The 23692-nt window shown below is 43.8% G+C and overlaps 6 protein-coding genes across 6 annotated transcripts; all 6 read right to left on the bottom strand.

The window, feature by feature from the left end:
* Nucleotides 1–9084: 9084 nt before the first annotated feature.
* PHALS_05737 (uncharacterized protein) lies at nt 9085–9350 on the bottom strand (the record flags this gene model as incomplete). Its single annotated transcript, XM_024723030.1, has 2 exons — nt 9085–9249; nt 9345–9350. The coding sequence occupies 2 exons, from the start codon at nt 9348–9350 to the stop codon at nt 9085–9087; spliced, it is 171 nt and encodes a 56-aa protein (XP_024574047.1).
* Nucleotides 9351–13747: 4397 nt separating this feature from the next.
* Nucleotides 13748–14140, bottom strand: PHALS_05736 (FOG: Transposon-encoded proteins with TYA, reverse transcriptase, integrase domains in various combinations; the record flags this gene model as incomplete). Its single annotated transcript, XM_024723029.1, has 1 exon — nt 13748–14140. The coding sequence occupies one exon, from the start codon at nt 14138–14140 to the stop codon at nt 13748–13750; it is 393 nt and encodes a 130-aa protein (XP_024574046.1).
* A 9-nt stretch (nt 14141–14149) lies between these two features.
* On the bottom strand, nt 14150–14737 carry PHALS_05735 (retrotransposable element tf2 kda protein type 1; the record flags this gene model as incomplete). Its single annotated transcript, XM_024723028.1, has 1 exon — nt 14150–14737. One exon carries the CDS (start codon nt 14735–14737, stop codon nt 14150–14152), a length of 588 nt encoding a protein of 195 aa, XP_024574045.1.
* A 1085-nt stretch (nt 14738–15822) lies between these two features.
* On the bottom strand, nt 15823–16988 carry PHALS_05734 (Zinc finger, CCHC-type; the record flags this gene model as incomplete). Its single annotated transcript, XM_024723027.1, has 3 exons — nt 15823–16152; nt 16195–16611; nt 16689–16988. 3 exons carry the CDS (start codon nt 16986–16988, stop codon nt 15823–15825), a joined length of 1047 nt encoding a protein of 348 aa, XP_024574044.1.
* Nucleotides 16989–17150: 162 nt separating this feature from the next.
* On the bottom strand, nt 17151–17456 carry PHALS_05733 (uncharacterized protein; the record flags this gene model as incomplete). Its single annotated transcript, XM_024723024.1, has 1 exon — nt 17151–17456. The coding sequence occupies one exon, from the start codon at nt 17454–17456 to the stop codon at nt 17151–17153; it is 306 nt and encodes a 101-aa protein (XP_024574043.1).
* Nucleotides 17457–20285: 2829 nt separating this feature from the next.
* On the bottom strand, nt 20286–20780 carry PHALS_05732 (uncharacterized protein; the record flags this gene model as incomplete). The annotated part of the gene is made up of 3 exons (XM_024723023.1): nt 20286–20333; nt 20416–20511; nt 20658–20780. 3 exons carry the CDS (start codon nt 20778–20780, stop codon nt 20286–20288), a joined length of 267 nt encoding a protein of 88 aa, XP_024574042.1.
* Between the last annotated feature and the right edge of the window lie 2912 nt (nt 20781–23692).

The following is a 23692-nucleotide window of genomic DNA, read 5'->3' as shown; positions in this document are numbered from 1 at the left end:
GCCTTCCTCGTCATCCCATGCGGGAAAAGGAGTGTCAGACTCGTAGTCGACCACCTCAACATCCTCACCGTGGTCACTCGTCATTGATAGCGTGCGCGAAGCGCGACGCTCGTGCTCATCGAGCCTAGCATGTACATACCCTGGTACCACGGACGCACTGTCCGACATCGCACCGCGTGCGGGAGACATAGTTGGGCTCTTCCCGTGCTCGCTGTCAGAACCAGCGAGACTAGGTGACTTCCGTGTCGTGGACACAGGGCTCATTGAGCAAGGAAGTCGTTTTATTCCAAAAAATTAAGTTGCATTGTCTAGCGGACACGGGAGCCTCGTTGAGGCAATAATCGATTGGAACTGTAAATGTTCTCATTCTTCATGGGGAGGGTGTGACGGGGTAACACGTACCCTGGTAACAGGGGGGTGTCACACGAGATGTGCATGGTGTGACCACACCCAAACAAGAATACGGTACGGGGCTAGGTAGCCAGTACTTATGTATGTACCTAGATTTTACTATATATATTTAAGAAACTCTAAACATTTAAAATTAGGCGGCTTTGCCGCAGATAAAAATATATAGAAATCAGTTTTGGATTTTAAATGAAAGAGCTCATAAGTCTTAGGTAAGGCAATAATTACTCTTGGAGTAAGCGGATTGTGATCCGCTAACTCGTACTTGTTCTAAGTGTAGAACAGAAGGTCGATGACTTAAATTATGCTTCCTCAAGCGCTAAGCGACGGCAGCCCCGCTGCAATGGAAATCTATGAAGGTCCGATAAGGAGATGTCCGTGGAACACGTAGGCTGTTCATCGCACGTCAAACAGTAAGACAGTACATCAAGAGATAAAATACCACGTATATACTTGGAGTTAATTAATGTAAATTCTTGAAATGGCAGAGCAAACGAGATGAACAATTCCTGATCGAGGCATACGAACCCAAATTCCGTACGTTCATAAAAATCTGCTTTGATCTTAGCTTCTCCTTTGCACGGTAACGGTAGCACTTGTAGTCGATCCAACACCGAGTCTTGAAAAAAATATAATCTCTACGAGCATGAAACGTGAAATGTCCGATATTCCGTCCCCGAGACACCAATACCAGCTGAGTAAGCTTATGGTTTTGTCGAACCTGACAAGACCAGTACTGGCTGTCGAATAGCTAAATGCGGAAATCACTCGTGTGAAGGTATTCACCAGCTATGAGAGTGCGCTGGTGTGAAAAACAGTCGTCAGCGAGAAAATAATAGTACCCGCTGTGAGAAAGCTGATGTCGGGCGTCCAGGCTTTTGATGGCTAGGACAGGATAATGTTTCTTCTCAAACAAGAAATGTTGAGATTGTCATGAGCACGATCATACCACAGTCAAATTGCAGTGCGCAGCGTTTACAGTAGAAGGTCATGAGAAGCGAGGCTGCCGTAGCTCTATGCTTGAACGATTCTAAGCTAAGGTCACCGACCTTACAGACTTTAGAAGAACCAGTATGAGTGTAGCGTACGCAATCTGCTACTACCAAGTACTAAGAACCATAACCAAAGCAAACGAATACTTCTGTTCAAATTAAAAGGGCATTTAATTGTTTCAGTTGCGGCAGAGCCACCATGATATAAAACCCTATTTTTCCTAATTAACATAGTAGTACCAAATTTATATATTGGTATGAATTACTATTAGCAATCCTGCCACGTGGTGGCTTCTTGTTACGGTGTAGCAACACAACTGTGTGATCACACCTATATACGGTCACATCATCTTGTGCGACCCGCCCTTTCATACAAGGGTTCGCGTAGCCCCGTTACATCATGCACAAAAAAGGGCAATAAAGTGCAATAACTCTGCGAAAAGTCGTTCTCAGCATAGGAAGATTACTAGCAACATATGTCGCCAGTGATAGCCACTCCAATCCATGTGTATCGGGTGCTTTCAACATTTCTGTCCATCCGTCAAGTGGGGTGAAAGCTAGCGGAACATTTGAAGGTTGTTATCGCCGCAACAGTGTGCGAATCTCTGCCTGAGGCAATAACGATTACCATCTTCAATAAGAGCCTACAAATGAGTGCAACTAATTTTTTATGACTTCCGCGTCCATCTTACATCATTAAAGAAAGCAGTGAGGTTCATCTTTTATGGGAAGTATTACTCTCGTTTTACAAGGTCAGGATGGGAAGCTGGGAATGTAAGCTCTATAAGCGCGCCAAAGTCAGCCATGCTGAAGAAGAAGAGAGAAATCTCGGCAGCCTGGCAGACTCGAAATCATTGATGGATACTAAAGACTGCCTTTGCCCTCGGTTAAGATTTACGAAAGGCAAGGCCCCTACTGGAAGACGTTAATGACAAACCGCTCGCGGGAGACGCCGAATCCCAATAGTCAGCTTTGTGGCTGTTATGATTGCTGAATTTGTTTTACATCGTAAAGGTCGAGATCAACAGGACCAAGACAAAAAAGAAATGATTCTTGCTTACAGAGAAAGGACACACGCTTCCGATTTGTCGGCTGTCAACCTTGACATCCCGGTCTTAAAAGCCATTATAAGTACTATTAGATCAAATCGCCTTGCAATGTCTTCGATGGGCAATGGTCAATAATGGTAGACAGTACGCGGGGCATTAATGATGCTGAGTATAGAACGACATCCATGTGTCTAGGTTAAGAAGCCTTTGTCAGCTTGCACGATCTGGACTAGATATATACGAGCCCATCAAGGATATGGCGTGACTTGACCTCTTAGAATTACAATTGTTTGGTATGGATAACCGCATTCGTGATCTGCGCTACTATGAGCGAATCGGTGGTTATCAAAATCATGCATGTGAACAATAAAGTACGACGGTTGAACATCGATGGTACCTAAGAAAGCCCCTATCCTCTCATGTACGCATTTGGTGGGTCCAAAATCTCCTGTGGCATGTAGGAGAAGTTCTCAGTGGCGACGGCTTGAGGTTGCAACAGATTTGAAACAGGAGAATGGGGTTGTTAAAACAAAAAGCAAAGATATTGAATATTTTCTTGCCCGAATCTCGGAAGGCAGAAGCAGCAGTGAGCTTTGGTCTTCAGGATGTAATTATGATGATACTGGTAACACTGACGGTACGCCGCTGTTTCCCGGGTTGATTGGTTAGAGTCATGCGGCTGTAGCAGAAAGGCCAAAGTCTGATGTCCCTTACGACATTCCATTTACAGCTGTGTAACCGTACTTATCAATCTGCGCAACCTTGCTGCGCGCTAACGTGCGAAGCAGCAATGTCAACAGGTTTGTAGAGACTGTAGAATAAAGTAACCGATGTAGGCCTGTAGGATGCATCTTTCCTTCAACTTCTCCATACAGAAGCTTCGGTTAAGCGTGGAGAGTAATCCCTGGAAGGCGACGCATGTCGGGTATGGCACACAGTTGGTACAGTTTTAACCAGAAGAGGGGCTGTAAATATTTTTTTTAATGGATATATCGAAGGGTAGGTACTCCATTGCGGTATTACCCATCGGATTCGTGAGCGCGATAAATTTGACATGGTCGTGTAACCGGTCGTCGATGGTTTTTACAAGGGTAATTGTATAGACTGTTCCCGTTGAAATGACCAAAGTGGGTTTGATGATAGAATGGGAAAATTCACTTGGAGGTCATGCTTATAATAGGTTATAGCAGCCATCATTCCTTATCAAACGTCGTTTTTAAAAGAGTCGTGCTACAGTATAGTGTGGTTGCTTCCACCTCGTTCAGTTCTCTTGACCTAGTCAATCGGTACGTAGAGCTGCTTCTGAAAGACAGAGACATCCTTATCGCTGCGATAATTTCTTCGAACGGTATGCTGAGGGAGTGGCTGGTTATGTATCAGGTTCTATGTTAAAAACCAGCGACGCCCTATCCTCTGGTGTCGATGCACCATTTTTGCAAATTTTAATCCATAGCCTTGTTGTGCATGGAATTCGCAATGTTAACATCCAATTCATACACTTGATAGATGTGCTCAGAGGTAAAACCCGAACACATTGTATGCCAATACAGACAGGTTTGCCTTTTGCCCAATAAAACCCCATTCCCACGATGATTTACTGGATGGCATGACTCGTGGGCAAATTCCGCAACGATAAACTGTTAGAATTTCTAGATGCGTTTGTCGGGCGCCGCAGATACGATGCACAAAGTATCACAACACCACACAGTAAATGTTGCAATGATAATATATTTCCTTCTTATAATGTATCCTAATCCCATGGCCTGGGATCTGCCATCCGCACCCCGTATCATGACCGTTGAGCCGTTACTGGCATACCGATAACGCTGATACCAGATAACTAAATCATGGCTGACAAGTCATGAGCTGGAGGATGAGCGGGGTCATCTCCAACATAAACGTTATTGTAGCGTGGCCCGCGCCACTATTCCCAAAGAATTCAGGAAGTGGGTTGGCCTAATTAACTGGCTGCACTTGTTGCACTAGCTTAAGGCGAAATACGCTGACATAGCACATCCCTTTTCCAATGTCCTTGAAAAGCACGCTAAGTGGTATTAGAGGTGCGACAAAAATGCTGGCCTTCCAGGCTATAAATGAATCCTAATGTTTGCTTCGATTACTAGTCCTTTTTGAATAAAAAATTATCATTTCAAGCAGTGGTCGTTCGTCAAAGACTATGCATCACAACATTCAGTTGATAATAGTTCATTGCGTTTAATTCCTACATAACTAAATGCGAACAAAAAAGTTTTCACTTTGTAGACAAGGCACTGTTTGCTCAAAGTTTTTTTAGCACGTTCATGCCATACCTGCTTGGCCCAAAGCTAGTCGCGATCTAATAAGATTTAGCGGCGTTAAACAAAGCGACAACATCACTTAATTTCCCGCAAAAAATGGCAAGATGGCCGTTATTCATCTTCGCCCACGATATTTCCGAGGTAAAATATCACACAGAAAACTGTGCGCTATGCGTGTGCGCAGATGATCCCAATGCCCTGAGTAAGCGTTTATATCCGTTTTGTGTTGTGTTTTTTCATTCTCGTCATCATATTCAAGGGTGAGGCTGACTAAGACTTCCATTCAGGTGATTGTCGCATGAAGATCAAAACCATCGATGTCCCTTTCGATGGCGAAAACTCATTGAATTGAACATGCATTATTGTGTCACCTCAATTATTTAGATATTGGAACACTGCATCATGCATCGAAGAACAGTGCTCCAAAAGTGTAAGGTGGGGCCAAATTTGTCGCTGGCGATTCGAACTGTCAGTTCTTGTGCACGGATTTTACACTTTAATGCTTCTGCCGCGAGCCATGACTCAAGAATGATCACGTGTGGTTCTCATGTCGTTTGCACCTAAAGACCACCCTGGTTCTGAAACATAACACATAACAACGCGGTTCGAAGATTGTATTCGCCGATATATATAAGACTTCGATCCTGATTCGTAAACGCCGGGGCAAATTTTCGTAACCCTCGCTGGCTGTAATTGCATCAAAGTAAGTACTGTAATCTGATGTCTTATACCTGACAGTATCGAATTAATAGTATCAATTACAATATCTTACATATTGATCAAATGTCAAATAGTTATTTAACGCAGATGTAATTTTTTACAAGCACAAAAGTATCGGTATTTGTGAGAGATCCGTGGTGCTAGCCGCTCATCAGGCGACAAACAGATTCTATTATAAGATATAGTAAAACTCAAAGATTTAGTATAAGCCTAAGAAACTGTTTTGAACACATGTCCTCTGGAGATCGCATAGCTAACAAAATCTTGGGTTGCTCCTGGTAGGAGCGCACAAATGCATTGTTGTGCATTTGTTACTGCAGTCTTCATGAGCCAATGCTTTTTTTGTACAAAATGTGCGGCATCCTTGTTGCAATAGGACTCTCCAAAAGACATGTCGATGGTTCACGTTGGTTGACCACACGATAACCAATACAGTAACTATAGATGAATAAACGTACATATTTGATATCCATTTATATAGCCTTGATATTAGATGTAAGACACTCATGAATCGAAAAAACATCATGTTAATTTATTAGCAATGCTACTCTCAGTTCTGCTCCTGGTTGGAGTGTATTAAAAATCGTTTGTGGTTGGTGCGGACGCTTTGAGTCAAAGCTCTCTTTTGGTAATGAACGAACTATATTCACCGCGAGTATAAATCATAAATGTTTGAGAACCTGTTCTGGGAAGAACAAGACCAGCTGAATAAGCTTTTTTCATCCCTTGGTTCCGACGGGATCAGAGGCGGTTAAAGGATTATTTCGGGTTTCCAAACATTTTTATTGTTTTAGCGGGGCTACCCCAGAAATGCTCTGACCGGACACTGCTTGATAGTTGCTGAGCAGCTCCGCAATACTTGCAGGTGTCTGCCACAAAAGCCGTGCCATGCGTTTTCACTTCGTTTTCGGGTGGATTAAACGGGAAAGTCGGCATCCGACGAGTATATAACCTGATCTCCAAGCAGTGTATCCGTTGAATGGAAAATAATGCTGGCTGTTGTAATACTTAGAGAGTATTACCGGTGAAGCAGTCAGACATTGTAAACTGGTTTTTCGTGAGCCAGGGTCGGCTCGAATAGACTTTAATGGGTAACACAGCTCTCCCATGCCATGCCAGAAGAGTTAAAAGATGTATGTAAGTTTCAAGAAGAAGTACCAGACTGTGAAGGTGCAAAAATGACTCAATATTGTCATGATGTGGCGGTACTGCTGATTCCACCCTACCGTGTGACGAGATCATTGCGCGAAGCAGTGAACTTTTACTGATATGTGTCAAAAAAATAATCAATTCGTGAGTAGAGTGACTGGGGAATTTGTACGAGTGGAAGGTCTTCTCTCACTACCCCTCCTGGAGAGCTGACGGAAATATCTTTCGGAGATTTGCTAAAGGAACTTGAAGACCGTGATGTCACAAAATAGTAAAGTCGGTACGAAAGGAGAAGCTGAGCTCATCATTCGTCATATATCAATCAATCATTGAAAATAATCACCAAGTACTGCGTTTGAGGAGTTAGAAATTTAAGTTCATGAAACCAAGGAGCTCTTTGATCCTTTGCTGAGGGAATATCACGACGTGTAAAGAATGACCCACCCTTCGTGTCACGCCGGAAAAGAGAGTGCGTCGTCAAGTCGACTTTGGTCTCGGAACTAAATATTGCGTAACACGGCAAATATCCTTATCAAGAAACAGCGAGGTGTATTTCGATCTTTCTTGTGTAAAGCACGGAACGAGTATTGTAAATGAGAATAAATCTTCCTTCTCAAAGCCAGCTTTTCAGTGTAGAAGCTATTAATAAGTAGTCTATTCTGCATCATGATAATTGGAAAAGTGTGGAGATGACTCCGGCGCAAGCGCCAATTGTTACAAAGTATGTGTTACCCGACGACATTGGTGGCTGCAATTTATTTAGTACTTTGTACCTTGATAATGGAATGTATTAATTGCTGACGAGAGATAGCGCGCCCGGATTACATTGTGGAGATAACTTTGGACAGAAAAATTATAAGAGTGGCTGCTTATATCACAGGAATTACCAAAGGCACCGTGACGTCCTTTCATCTAATGAGGCATCATCTCACGCCACACAGTGCCTGTACACAAACCAATTAAAGACGATATAATGTTCATCTCGTTCAGAGCATGAGTAATCGGATGTAACGAATCTTATTAGACAATCGCGATCAGCGCTCGAGCGTATTCAATCCTATACACTTTCTGTCAAAAAAAAACGAATGTGGCTTTGATGTGGACAAAGTTGATATCATTGAGAAGCACGGTATGCTGGTAGAATATTCAATTTTGAAGGTTATCGTAAATTGGTCAGTATCTTGCTTCATAAGCAAAAGAGGAAGTGACTCCGACTGGCCATTGACTTGTGCACTGCTGTGCAAACTATGTCAACTTGGTCGAACATTGGTCGTCATGACCTTCTGTCATAGCGCAGCTTTGACGGGGTTAATAATTTACACCTCCTAATACAAGACAACGTTGACCTTTGTCTAAAATATGTAGCTGCAACGTGGATGTTTTAAACCATGCATAAAGAAATAATTGACTCGAAGGGTCAGCGTCACAATACATAAACGACGGATTGTATTCTTATACCAGAAGTGAAACCAAAACCCTTTGAGGTCATATGTTACGTGTTTGCTCTTTTTTATATGTTAAGAGTATCATACACATATAGTTATGTTGAATTTGAAGCATATATCTGTTTGATGATCTAACCCATCACGATTGAATACAACGTGATGTGGCCGAGAAAGGGACACTACGCAAAGACTCACCTTTAATATTGATTCTCACCATGTTCATTAGTATTACTGGAGCTTTGCATTATATAAATATCCAACGTGTCTGAAGGGCCTATCCGTTAATGTATCCCAGCAGCTTCATAAGTATTGGTACTCTGGCACATGTAAGCTTTCAAGTCAAGTGCAATGCGTAAGTACACCACAACACGGTAGAAATCTCTAGCCCTTTCCCATCAAGATGTGGAGATATTTGGAGCTCGCAATAACTATGTCCTCTTACACATTGCGCAAAAGTAAACGCTCACTGAATACTCATTGGATTGCACTAGCACATCACTAAGCGTTTTTAACTGGCGTACCCGCATAGCGCTCACATGTGACTCAATAGGCCACTGAAAAAGGCGCGGTTCTTTCGACTGATGAGGTAAAGGCCATTCTTGATGAGGAGGCCAAGGTTTGTCCGATAACGACAGCCGTAATGCTTCTCTAAGTTCTTGCCCGACATTGTCGCTCTCACTTGGTGGCATACGGTAGAGCAATCACTGAAAAAATACTGTCTTCTTTATTTCAGCTTGAATAAACCCCCGTGCACAACAAACACCTCACGAAGATATCCTGCGCGTCCTTTGTGATCTGGACCTGGCTCAGCAAATCAAAGCTATCCGTAAGTGCATGATTTGCGAAGAGTCCAACAGATGTCACAAGCCGTGAATATTAATTTGATTTAACAATACTTGCTCGCAGCCGATGCGGTATGTCGCTGCTGCTTAGTCTAGCAAGCTTGTGCGATCCAAATTGCAGCGTCATTTTGGTATCGTAGTTTACGTTGTAGAGCCTGGTTCTGTCTCCTCATGGACGTCTTCTACTGTTCCCGGACATTGCTTGTATCGAGATGTGTAAGGACTCGCTGGGTTTCGCCGCGAATGGCATCCACAACTTCGGAGTAATCCAGGTGGTTCTCTGGGAAGCGCCAGTAGCCGTATTTGTGAGAATGAGTCACTGTACGTGCTAAGTGACTACCTGAGCTCTTGAACTCAAATTACTTGAAGTTGTCCTACAGCGTCTTCCTACAGCAAAGCGTAGTCAATCAGTTCTGGCGCGACTAAGGGCCACTGTAAATACGTTCATCTAGGTATGGATGCGCCAGGCATTAAAAACACCCGATTGACGTAGCCAACTCATACAGGCACTGCGTCCAGGGCGACACATAAGCGTGGTTGGAAGAACCAAGACTGGAGTTGGGGGGAAAATTTAAGTCACCAAGAACGATGTGTGTGGCATTATCGTCGAAGCGATTCAATGGATGATGGTTGTAGAAAACGGCTTTGTCATTATCGTCCACTAGCGAGTATATGTTCCGAGTATGCACGGGAGCATTTGCGACTATCAATTGAACGACACAGACCCAACACAGCCAGTTCTCAAAGATTGGTAGAAACCTGGAAATTCAGGGTGTATTACATTTATCACACCGCCAGATCGGTGTAGTGTCTATGAAGCACTGACCGCGCCAGGGTCAATGAGGAGTAGCTTGTGTTTAAAGCAGGATTGAAGGTTGAATTTGAAATCTGCTGCAGCGTATTGCACGTGTATTGGGCAAGAAATCCATATATCCTTACGCATCTAAATTTTTACAATGAAGTATACGTCAGATAGGAAATCGTGCGCTCGCTTTGCAAAGTGTAAAGCATGACGTGGATGTCGAGGCAAAATGTCACATCATCTCATATTCTTGTGTTAGCAGCCTTACTCAACTCCATGACCCGGCATATCGATATGTAAACGTGAAACAAGACCAGACGCACTCGCTAGTGGGAAGAGCACTATGCTGGGTGAACCTCCCTTTCTCCAAAGGCGATAAAGATCAAGAGAGTGCTGAGGCATAACGCCAACGTTGCCAAGGCGATATGGGTGAAGTGTAACGCATCATCATAGAAAGGGTGTTGATTCTACTTCCGCGAATATTTGTAGCGGCCATAGCAAACCCTACATCACTTAATCTACAAGTAGGCCATCACTTGTTATCAGACAGATCTACAAAAAGGGCACCTTCCCATAACTGCCCCGCAGCGACTCTCTAGTTGGTGGTGGCTCGACGAATTTCTCCAGTGGTCTCGGCGTGCGGTTTATACTGAGATTTTAAAATGCGCTCTATGGGCATCGCGATCAAATGGAGTACCCGAATTAGCTTAGAGTGTATTGCTGCCATCAAGTAGAAGATTGCTCAGATAGAAAAGCTTGTGTATTGAGAGTTGACTTCAACCTCAACAAAGCGCTTCATATCTGTAATCTCGAAGGGTCGTTATATAAAAAAAGCAAAACCCAGGATGTACTTGCATCCTCCTTGAAATTATTGACAATAAAGCCCGACGTTTTTCTGGCTATGACTGTATATGGTTCATGTTGCGAGATCGTTACTTCGTCTCGTAGACTGCAAGCACTGCATATGCAAGAGGGCTAAGAGCGCTCGATAAATCTCGCGCTTTGCCCGCCCCTTTTACGTTTGCATATCCTTACTCTCAGCAATAGCACCAAGCAATCGAACACTAATTCTTGATGTCATCGAACTAAACTCCTTGTTTGTGCTACAAAGTCTGTATCTATTTCCGACCGAGAGTTATTGACATGTTTGTAAGATCGGACTCGCGATATGAAAGGACCTGACCCTTCACTTGTATGCTCTTTTCGATTGTATACTTGTATCAGGGCACACTGAAGCATACTTCAATTGTGGTCATTTAATTGGTCACGTTTAGAACAATCCGAGCGCCTCTTTAATTTTGATGAATACCAAATCAAAGCAGTAATTTACTCTTCGGCAATCTTTTTAATTTGAGTATTTTGATAAATATTTGGTCCATTAATTGATCAAAACTTAGTTAGTCTTTTACTGTGCCAAAGGTATTGATTTGATTTAAAGCCTGCAACAACTCTTGTGATGAATAGCTCGATAACAACTCAGATTCTCATTTGTAAGTATGAAAGGCCAGTGCGAACCAAAAACATTGAGAATATAGAAAACAAATTGCCAGCAAGCAGTGACAAATATATTTTCTCAGGAACACAAATATATGTATTCACCGAATCAACCAGTTGCCTTTGGCAAGAAAAGTCATCTCAATAAGCTTTGAACAATCCGGTTTGCTTTGTTATAATATGATGCAAAACACTCGCGAGGCGTTCTCGATCCTCACAAGCACCGAGCAAAATCTCTGCACCAAAATTTAGATTAGAAATTTGAAAATAATATTATGGAGCCCTAATAATTTGGGCGATTATCGAATCTCGGAGATGTACAAATATTTCAGCGGAACACTGTCCTACCTGATTTGCCACAAACCGCTGTTAATTTATCCAGAGATAAGACTATGTGATAAATCAATTATGAGTCATCCAAGAGTTTTGTGATAGAGGTGGCTCAATTTTCAATAGTTTCAAAATATAATGGACTAGCACCATATCCCATGTTGTGTGAACAACATGCATGTGTGTTTTAAGCACTAACTATAGACACTGTATAGTTTATATACCTCAACACTGTTATAGGAGGAACTTTTTACATTAGGGAGGTTAAAGACGATTGACCATAAAAATGTCAGCTCATTCTCCCCCTTTCGGTAAATTAATGGCTCACAGGAAGCGAGCAACACGCAGTGGAACGTGAAGCGTGTCAACCGTTTTAAGGTTCCAGAGTTAGTGTGTGTACACGTACGGGCAACCCCCGTTACACTTGGCGGTGGATCCGTCACCCCCATCATAAGTGGGGGTAACCCCGTCGGTACACATGAAACGTACTGTGGAAACCAAAGCAAAAGCTTATAGATGAAAATCTTACATTTTGGCAGCGAGAAATGGACATCGCTACCACGATAGCTCAAGTTCGTCATGAAAGTAGCCATGAAGCCCTCGTCAATATGTATTTGGATGGTCATGCGAAGGATTGGACGATGATATGGGAAGTCGTCCACCCCTGCTACTTTGCCACATAGAAAGTGTTGAAGATAGCCATGAAATCAATGGTTTTCTAAGCGAATGTGGTATCTCGACAGTGGTCGAAGTTGCTATGCCGTCAAAACAATACGACAATGTACAGAAGCTCCATTAGCTTCGTGCCAATATGACAAGCGAACTACTGCCAGAGGCAGTGATGGTCACAGTGTTTATAAAGGGTCTTACTTATGGTTCTCCTAAGACGGAAGTTTATGACCAGAGTCCGACGACTCTAAAAGATGCAATTATGATCGCATTGCGTGGGGACTACTGCCGACGTCAATCACGTAGTCAATCGACCAATCCGATAAAAGCAGTGACTGCTACTACGAGAAATCCAGAAACTATTAATCCTAGTGTGGCAGCTGTTCATATACAGTACATTTGCTATAATGGATGGCAACAATCTGTTCACAGCCGCCGTTATTGTCCACGTAAGAGACGAACGTATCAATACGATTTTCCTTGTATCAGTTTCGAGCCACGTGGTACAAATATCACGAGGCGTTCTGGAAACGCCGATATGCAGTATTGTGGAGGTAGAATCACTCACGAGGGTTTATATCTAGAAGGATCGCTGCCGTTCGTTAACGACATGAGTCGAAATGGTTTCCTCGTGGTAACAGCATGTGTGAAGGATGCACTAAATAGTGTATTTATCTCAATGAAGTTGGCCACTAGTGCGGTGGCCACCGCAAATTCAATTATGGCTGATCTTCAACTTAAGTTTGGAGACTGCAACTCGAAGATAGTATTTACCGTCCTCAAAATGGATGAACGGTGTGGCCTGAATTTAGATACAGCGTTGCTTTGAAAAGCATAAGTCATGGATTTATCGGCGATCGAAACTTATTGAGAGATGCTCTCCTGGCGTAGGTGGCACTTTTGGGAGTAATGAAACCACATTCACCATGCACTGGAAGAAGCCTTCAAGCGCTCGGCAGTCGTATGCTGCTGGAAATAATCCACAGTTCAATGGTATATGCAGCGGGGCTGTCATAACTTTTTTGCTAAGAGGTAGCTGGGCTCAGGTCGGTGTACCAGTAGGAGAGTAGTGGATCGCAATCAACTTACTCCAAAAGCAACTACAACCTCAACTCAAGGCTATTTGACTCTTCCGTTTAAAATGTGAATGGTAATTTTTTAGGGGGGTCTGCGGCAAAGCCGCCCATAACTTAATTTATAATGTTCCTGTCTATATCAAGAAACCTGATTTTACTGGCTGATCCAGCCTCGTACTGACTTTTTGTTCGATTGTAACCACATTATTGTGAAATTACACCCTCTTGTGTGACCAACACCCTTCATACCAATTGCACACTCCCCACTTAAGATGGTGAGCATCTACACTTGCACATTCAGCTGTCGCCTCGAACAAGGCTCGCGTGTCTAAGACACCACAACATCATCAGTCCCATTTTTCAAGAATTATCTGCTCAATGAGCCCTGTGTCGAGGACACAGAAGACACCCAGCCTGGCTGGTTCAGAGAACGCCTTCAGGCTGAGCTCTTCTTCGTCTTCTGCATGCAGACCACTACGAGTTTCGAGTCGCATCCCTCGGACTCTGGGAGTCCGATGATGAACCCATGCTGACCGAATCCCAACACTCTTCTGGAATTGTGATCGATTGCATCATTCCTTGCTTTTTCTGGCTCGAGGTCTTGTACTGCATGCACGTCTTGCACGTTCGCACAAACCTTTTGATGTCTTCAAGCATGATCTTCCACCAAAAACACATCTTGACACCGTTTGTGGTTCGCTCGATGCTTAGGTGCGCTGCTGTCGGTGCGTCGTGATGGTTGTTCAGTATTGCCAGCTTTAGCTCTCGACTTTCGGGCACACACAGCTGCTTCACCTGGTTCTCCGATATGCGGAAAGTCAGTCCATCTTCCGCTGTGAAGTTGGTCGTGTCTCCTCTGCCTTCCATTATCTTGGTTTAGAACTCGTACTCCTTGTATGCTCGCTTAAACTTCTCTCTCGTGCTCTTCTCCAGCTCTGTGTGAAGGTTGTTTGCCTCGAACACCATTCTCTTCTCTCCTTTGTTTTCTTCGTATCCTTCATACTTTGGTAGGTTCTGTATTCCATATATCAAGCTCATGTCTCTCCTCGACACCGAGTTGAGTGTGTTTTTGAACTTTTCCATCTGGATGTATGCCAAATTGATTTCTTGTCTCAACAAGGCATCTGCGACTACATTCTCCTTGCCAGGTCGATGAATCAACTCAAAGTCGTACTCTGCAAAGAAGTCTAGCCATCTCGCCAGTCTTCCCGACACTTGCGGTCTTGACTTCAGCCACTTGCACGCTGAATTGTCCGTGAACACAACAAACTTGGTTCCATGCAGGTATAGTCTCCATTTTGCTATACACAACTTGATGGCGTACAGCTCTTGGTCACGCGCTGGCCATCTCCGTTCTGTGTCGCTCAGCTTTCTGTCGTAGAGCGCAATCGGTAATTCTTTTCCTTCGAACTCTTGCGACAGCACTCCTCCCACGCTAGTTCCAAACGCATCCGTCAAAACCATAAACGTTTTTTTTTAAATTGGGAGTCGCAGCACTAGTTCCTGTTGCAACGCAAGTTTGATCCTATGAAACGCGTGTTGATGGTGATCCCTTCAGTTCCATTCCTTGCTCGACTTGAGTAACTCGCTGATAGGCAACATAATATCTGCGTAGGACGGGATGAGCCGTCGAATATAGCTCGCGAGTCCCAAGAACCTCTGCAATTCCTTTGTACTCGTCGGTGCCGGCCACGCTTGGATTGTCTGCACCTTCTTCAAATCCATGTGGACACCTTTGCTGCTGACGATGTGACCCAGGAAATTGATCTCGCACTGTCCGAACTAACACTTTTCGAGATTCGCATACAGCTCGTTCTCTCACAGCAACTCGAACACTGCTCTTAAATGCTCGCAATGCAGCCCCCCTGTCCGACTGAACCCGTAAATGAATAGATAGATCTCATCAGTCGGCTCCATGTGCTTGGCATTTCAGCAAGCCCCATGGGTGCCACGCTCCAGTGGTATATTTCCGGAAAGGCATAGAATACAGTGTACTTTCTCGAGCTCTCGGAGATCCGCATTTGATGGTAACCCTTTTGCAAGTCGATTGTCGAGAGCGGCGAACATTCCTGCATCTGGTCAAACAGCTCGTTGATCATCGGTAGCGGGATCTTTGGTATCTCGCTAGGACCCATCGAATCGAAACATTCGGGCCTCCTGATTGCAGCCAATCTGCTCGCGAAGGAAAACTGTTTGTCGCAAAAACCTTTTGGGCACGCCAAACATATTAGATACCCACGGCGACTCGGACTACTCGATCCACTTCTTCATCGGCAGACCGTCCACGAACTTTTGCAGTGTCTATCGCTCGACGTGCCGCAGTCGAAACGGTTGTCGATTGCTCGGCTTTGCTCCCGGCTTCAGCTTGATCTCGATCTCCACTTTCCTCTTTGGCGATAACTTGTCTGGCAAATGCTCTGGAAAGACATCCTGGAATTCCTCTAGCAGCTCCTTGATCTCTGGCATCGCTTTGATTCCTTTTCCTCTCTCGTCCGCATCGTTTCCCATTCGGACTCTAGCATGGAAAACCTCAGCATACTCTTGTTGTCTCAGCTTTCGTCGGAACTCGTTTTCATTCCGCCTCTTGGCACTCCGGTGTCTGTGAATGTCACGTGCTGTGTCCTCCAGTCGATTGCAGGGTTGTAACTTGCCAACCACGGGTTTCCCAACAAGACAACGTGTGTCCCTAAGAGTTCCCACTCTAGCATCAGTTCGCTATCGAAAATCTGGCCATCCATCTCCAGAGTTGGTTGAACCAACTGGACAATTTTGGACTCCGTTTCTGTGCCATCAAATCGCTTGGCAGTGGCCGAAATCGTTTTCTCGATCTTGACACTCAGTTTTGGACAAATGAGATTTGAAGTGGATCCGGAATCGATCTATATTTAGACTCGCTTTCCGTCACACAAACCCTTTTTTACAATCAGCTCGTCGGCACTTATTCTCGTCAACACTACTTCTGACTGGTTGATCCGCATGCTGGTTGTTTGTGCCTTGCTCAGCTGGAAGGAATTGGTTTCTCCATTGTTTTCATTCATTTCCACGTGATGTGCTATCACCATATTCCTTCTGTTCTGTATTCCTCTGCTATTCCTTCCAAAGTTCTTGCTGTGATCTTTTCCATGATCTCTTTCGTGATCTCTTCCCGTGTTCTGGTAACAATGTCGCGGTTTGTGACCAGGTTTCTTGCATGTGAAACACATATTCTGCAAGTAGCATTGTTTCTTTTCGATTATCGCATAACAAATCCCCATGTCTTGACTGCTATCGTCGCTCAATGCACCAAGGTGAATCCGATACATTCTCGGAGGCTTCTTGTGCCCCTCTCGACCTCCATGCTGTGGAAGTAGGCATCTTCGTACGCCTTCGCAGCGGCTATGATTTCTTCCAAATTAGTGCACCTTGTGAACTGCACCATCTTCCGAGTCTGGTTCTTCAAATCCTTAATAAACACATCTTGTTGATCCAACTCGCTCGTTTTTTGGATCTGCGCCATGATCGTCCAATACTTCAGAACGTACTTGTCGAAGTTCATCCGTTGCGCGTCCTTCGCCAACTGTCGCAACTGCCCTCGCAGGTGATTCTGGTATCCTCTTGGCACAGTGTGAGCATAAAATGCTGCTTCCATTTTCTCGAGACTCCTCGCCTCTCTTCCGCTCGCACACATATCATGGTGCCAAGCCAATGCGCCTTCTCTCAAGTTGCCCATGGCCATCGCCACGATCCTTTGTTGGTTCTCTTCCGCTTACTCGCCGATCAGCTTTGCACGCAGATAGTTCTTCACTTGGTACAGGAACGTGTGCACTCCTTCCATCGGTTTTCCCGAAAACTGTAGCGTGGACAATCCTTCCGCTCTGACATCCCCTGAAACAATCACCTAGGGTGCTCTTCCTCTCTCCTGTGCAGCGCTCTCCTTGTGGACGACTTCACTCTTCACGCATCGAATGTCTTCATTCCACTGACTCAGAATCACGCTTGCTTGATGTTCCCTGAGCTCTACTTGACTCGCATGCGCTCTCATAATCGCGTCTTGCATGCCTTCCATCTGCCGCATCATATCTTCTTGCTGCTTCCCCATCGATCTCTCCATCGACTTATACTGTTGACTCAGCGCCTGCTGCCAACTTGTCGTCATTTGCCCCATCGCGTTCGCCATGCATCTCATCAGGTCCTCTGCACTCATGGTCGTTGATCACTGGAAACTCGGTTGTTCTCTCTCTCTCTCGCTTAAAATACAGCCAACACAACTAGGTGTTCAGGACCGAAGGATATACAAGCAATTTCCCCTCAGGTACTGACCACTTTCTCAAGTGTCTTGCTTGTGTGCTGATCCAGTCTTGGTCTGAAGTCTTGGATTTAGGAGTCTTGGATCGAACGCCGCTTGTTTGGAACGTGGACTAGAATAGTGTTTTCTGGGATAATTTCTCCTTGGTTTCCGTTATCTTCTTTTTCTCAAATCCTAGAAACTCCTTGGACAATTGGTACTCGTTAACCAACGCACGGTTAATTGGTTACACAATGCGGGATACAATGCTCAAAAAATCATGTTGATATCCGTTATCACTTTATTCGGGAAAACGTGACCCGAGATGCGATCGTAGTAAGGCATATCAACACGGAGAAGAAGTCAGCACATGATGACGAAGCCGTTAAAGACCAGATAACTCTAGCTTCTTCGAAATGCAAGTGGTGCACGATCCATGCCAAGTATGCATTAGCGGCGAGTGGGAGTGTTGAAGTTGCACTTACCATGATCACGCTACTAAATTGGAAAGGATAAGATTGGGGGTGTTATATGATGACGGGCTATTTGACGTCACCAAGAAGGGTTTAGAAGGATAGGCTTAGAGGTAGCTCAATGTAGCGAACTAAGTACCTAACTAAATATTTTCACTTCGCAATTACCTTCTACTGGACACACCACTCTAACAATATCCGTTATATTACATCTCATTACAAATTGATTTTTCTCACGTGAGGCTAGCAGTCCATTTGCACGTCGGACTCTTTCTTTTAGAAATTTCGAGTCCCGACATCCAGGTATTTATTAATATATACAATTACACCGGGTAATATGTATTTCGAACAATTGTATTGTATTACAATTGTAATGACTGTGTAAGAATTGATAATACTAATGACCGAATGGGATTTATGAGAAAAAAAGTACGATGTCATCGTAGGGAAGCCACGGTTCTATCAGTTTCAAAAATAGATTGGAAGTCGAACAAACTCCTCAGTGTGTCGTCCCAAAAAGAGGACAGTGAGAAAGAGACGAATGACAAAAACGCAAGCATGGATGGTTTACGGTAGTATTCGATGAAAACAACATTAAAGAATGTTTTGTCAGAGTTCAAAGATGTGTTTCCGGCCGAGATTCCAGACACAATGTAGCGTCAAATTTGCTTTAGTCATGAAACCTGGTGGAAATTCGCGGAACTCTGCACCATTTAGCATACAAGACGTTTTTGAGAAATCTGACTTTCACACCCAAGTTGACGCGATGGCTTGATTTCTTCAACCGATTTAACTTTACATTACAGCATAGAACAGGCAAATTGATTGTGGCGGCCGATGCCCTGTCAATGCCGCCAATGTATCCAGCACGTTTCAACACACATACACTGATTATTGCACGAATCACCGCTTGGAGTTATACGAGCATTGTAAGCGACATCACGTCAACGTCGCGGGCCATGTGAAGTTTACCTCAAAGAGACTTGGAGATACTGCTTGACACTCTTTTTTCCAGGGATGTGCATTGAGAATGAAAGCTTGTTGTTTCAGCGTCGCGTGATCAATCACACTAAACTTACGTCGTACAGCACGAATGGGAAGGATGCAAAATCTGAAAGGAAGGATTTACCGTGGATACAAGACAGATTCGATGATTGCAAAGAATATCAAAAGAATGACAGGCATTCAGCTTCAAAGATGGACTTTAAGAAAGAACAAGTTGAGAAATGGGGTATACCACCCGATCCAACTCGAAGAGTATCTCGCTAGCTCATGACTTGAGTACTGCAGCACATCCGGGTACAACTTCATGTCTTCAAGTTATTCGACCGGAAGACCATGGTCGATGACATAAAATTATACGTTTCGACATGCGAGACTTGCACTTTAAACAGGACAACCAGTTTGAAAGCCAACAAAATGATGGTACCAATCGCTACGCCAACAGAATGGTGACCCGCAATTTTTATGGACTGGATAACACCGTTACTTGTGTCAGGAATTAGGGATGCAATATGACCGTCATCGACATGTTGTCTAAACTAGCCAAATAAATGCCGACATCAACGACAGCAGATGCCTCCAAACAGCACAGGAATACAGTGGTCATGTAGCCTGGCACCATGGAAAGATCATAAGTGATTGAGATCCGAAATTTACTTCGATTTTTTGGAGAGAATTGACGGAAATCATGGGAATACAACAATCCATGAATACCGCGGATAGAGCACAGGTAGATAGCGCAACAAAACGCCACAACAGAACGCTGTAAAGGACTCACAACGCTGCCAAGTTCTATATCTTAAAGAAGATTGGGTCGATCAGTTAGCAACAAATGAATATACACACCATGGACTAGTACAGTCGTCTTTAGTACATACTCCATTTGAAATTGATACTGTAAGAAAATTATCGAAAATGTTGCTTGGCTTCATGATTGCCATTGCGTCCGGCACGAATTTCGTAGAACATCGCCAAGAGGTTATCAAAATGACACAAGCAAACATTGCAAAGGCTAATGTAATGATAGCATATTATGTTAAAAAGAGATCGGACTTAAAGCTCTATCTCGGAGCCTCGTGCTGCTTTTGAGCTTGAATGATTTGTACGAAAGGATACGGCTCAAAGATTGTTAGAGTCGTCTAAGCTCGCCAAGATTGCCAGGCAAAAGCCTGTACCGGCGATCACGAAATCAAAATGTGCCAAAATTTGCGCAGCAAAGTCAATTCGCATGTTTGGTTACGAGTTGCGTGTTTAAAGATAAAAACTTTTTTATCTAGATGGCTGTCGCTACTACTGGCGTAATGTTCATCACGACTCGGGGCTGAGCAAAAGGAGGAAGAAGAGTGGTGAATTGGATAGATGCTAGCCGTATGAGCGAGCAAAGTTAGTGGCATTGAATGGACCATAGAATCATCCAACCCTTGTCCATCCGCTGAACTGTAAGTCTCTTTTGTCTCGTTCACTTTCCGAGTTGACTTGAGCGTACCATCAAAGCCTTCCTTCCACCCATAATTTCTTTGTTCTCATGACGTTTTTGCCAATTTCTGGATGACAAATGAGTTGAGCATTGCACTCTCTTCCCGTTCAATTTTCCTTTTGTTTACGCAAGCTTAGTTTAGATTTTATTCGTTCTTTCTAACTCAACCTGGGCATTGCTGATCCCAAATTTTTTGACTTCTTCACTTCCGCTGTCTTCATTTCGAGTATATTCGCTCGCTTCACTATACTTCACACTACCGTTGTTGTCCTGCTTCACTCGATCTCGCATTGTGGTCGATCTGCTTCCCAGATTCGCTTCCCTAATTGTCGACTTGACTGCGTACATTGAGCAGCATAACGTCACGGTTTTCCACAGTCGTAGCACGTCATTCTTATCATTTCTTTGAAGATTGTTTCTTCGTCGACCATTTATGTTCCTCCATGCTTTCACCGTCCTGTCGCGGTAGGTTGGGGGTATTTCAGCATCTTTGCCCTCTCTGTCGATCTTGGTCTCGTATTTTTCTTTGCTTATCAAGCCCAATAAAAAGCTATGCGCACTTTGAAACTTCAGTGCTATCTGAATAGTCTCTGTCAAGGTATCACATATCTGGCACCGTACTTTTTTTCTTATACGTGCTGATAATCCTCGTTTAACCATCGTAATCTTTTCACGCTCTGACATTTGCTTCGAAACTCTTCAATGTAGTCCAACAAGTCTTCGCAATTCTTTGATTTTGAACAAAAAATTGGTTTTTCAATCGATCTTGCAAATATGCAGGCTTCAATTCTTGTATGATCTCTTGATCAAACTCCACCGGACATTTGACAACCTCCGGTTGACTGAACACGCACTTGGAACCATGCGACAGCAAGTCCTCTTAAATGTGCAGCCATCATTTCCAAGCATCTCTGCTTTATTTCTTGAATGGCATCGGGAGCAAAATTTTGTGCTCTAAAAAGATTTGACTTGATAGATGTACAAACCGACACTCTCTTCCATCTTTTCCATAATATTTTGGCGATGAGAGTTACTTTCATATCCGCTCTTCATCTTTATCCGCGGTCAGCGAGATACTGCCTCATCGCTTGGGTGTTTAACTGGTTTGCCTGGGCTACTATCAACGCTTGAAGCATGGTTTCAAGGCTCAGGGCGACCTGTTCACTTCAACAGGGACTAGTAACAGCCCTGATGCATCCACTAGTACACCAAGTGTTCTTCGTAAAAGAAAGCCACTCATTGCTCATCTTGCAGTGCACGCGGAAGTATCCCCTACCACGCTGGGTCTTACGATCTCTCTGGATTGTGGCGGCAGATCCCCTTTATGCATTAGCGACGAAATCGGTCCGAGACTGAAATGAGTCAGATCTTGGATTTGCTCTTTGACCTTCGTCGCCACGCCGCCTGGTTTTTAATACCCTCAGCAGCTCAAAATGATCGTGGCTTTTAAGTTATAGGCTGCAGTAGACGTTACTTTACCTGCAGGAGGGCTGCCGTATCTTAGCGCTTGAGGAAGGCCACCGATCTTTCGTTCTATACTTAGAACAAGTACGAGTTAATCCGCTTACTCCAAGAGTAATTATTGCCTTCCCAAGGCTAATTGACTCTTCGGTTTAAAATCCAAAACTGATATTTATTTATCATTTTTATTCTAATTTTAAATGTTAAGATCTTTCTAAATATTTAGTAAAATCTAAATACATGCATAACTACTGGCTACCTAGCCACATACCGTATTCTTGTTTGGGTGCAGTCACACCGTGCACATCTCGTGTGACACACACACCTGTTACCAGATTACGTGTAACCCCTTTACATACCTGCTAAAGAGATCATCAAGTCCAACTGACTCGTAAGAGCGGGGTCGCAGCTCGGCTTCATAAACTTCAAGCAAAAAACTGGGTGTGCTCACATTCGCTTTAGATTTTTGAAGTAAAAATCGATTTCTTTCGGCTCCGACCGAGGACACTTCAATGAATCGCAGACGTATTGGTCTTATAGACTGCGAAACTGCATGTATAGGCTGTTTCACTGCTTTCAAGAACACTTTTTTCCAAGTGTGTTTCCCGCCCCACCGCAAAACGCTCAGAACCATCGGGATGAAATTACATATTTAGCTACAAAGTGTAACCGGGTTGAGATCAAATGCCCTTCCCCGCCAAAACAAAAGCCACTCTATGGCAATGTTTAAGACACTCGGGAGTTTGTCAGATCCATCTATGTAGATGGCGATTGTACTTAAAGAAGCTGTGTGCCAATATAGACAAGAAAATACTTGCTTCGACAGCCTTTCCTAATCTGGGTTGCTTCATTTAGAATTATGACCTGCGAGTGGATCCCACAAAGGGTGGGACTATAGTAGATTGTTCAGTGCCGCTGGCCCAAAGCGGGCTTGAAAGGGAGGTTGGCCTCGCCGACTACTTGCTCGAGTGCATTGCCGACGCCTCAACCCTCTTTCTAATAATGTATCAAATGGTGACGTAGTGTGGTAGTTTGGAGTTTGGACCGGCCTGTAACTCTGCATCTTTTGCCATAGGCTAGATTTTACTTCAATTTGATTTGGTGATCCTGAAAGCGAAATTGCGTTTGAGTCTGCCAAACGTAAAGCGTTCAATTTAAACGACATGATTCATACCAAGGAACTACTTGCAATAATGTGTGCTCTCTTCGATCTGAAGGTGGATCTTCTTGGCTACCGTCAGTTTTGATCTATACAAATCGCGCATCGTTGTACACAGCGACGTCACCATATATTTTACAAATAATTTACAATATACTAATCTTTTTTCGAGTTAAACCCTCAAGATATTGTCGTAGTTGGGTCGGTGTAATGTTGTGATAGATGTGCTTCGCGCCACTCCATATGTGATTGATCATATGTGATACGATCATCATGCTGCTCAGACGCACCAGTTGTAGCGCTACTGAAAGATTTGAGATGCAAAGGAATTGGAATCCAGGATCGCATGTTTGCAGCGCTGATTCTTATCCCAAGGTTTCTTGTGACGGGTCACACGGCACCTTGCACAGAGGAAGCTTGACTTCCAAGAGTATACAAACTCTAAATGAACGGCAGTTCACAGATCCTTGGTCAGAGGAACGTTAACCAAATTTAGGTAGTTTTAAGACTGAATATATTTGTGTTCCTTAATGTTTTCCTATTACATGACTCTCAAGCCATGTACCCATCTAGTAGCTGTGGC

The sequence above is a fragment of the Plasmopara halstedii genome (genome assembly GCF_900000015.1).
Source record: "Plasmopara halstedii genome assembly, contig: Scaffold_291, whole genome shotgun sequence".
NCBI classification, from domain to species: domain Eukaryota; phylum Oomycota; class Peronosporomycetes; order Peronosporales; family Peronosporaceae; genus Plasmopara; species Plasmopara halstedii.
The sequence above is the reverse complement of the archived record's forward strand: the minus strand, read 5'-3'. Positions and strand labels throughout refer to the sequence as shown.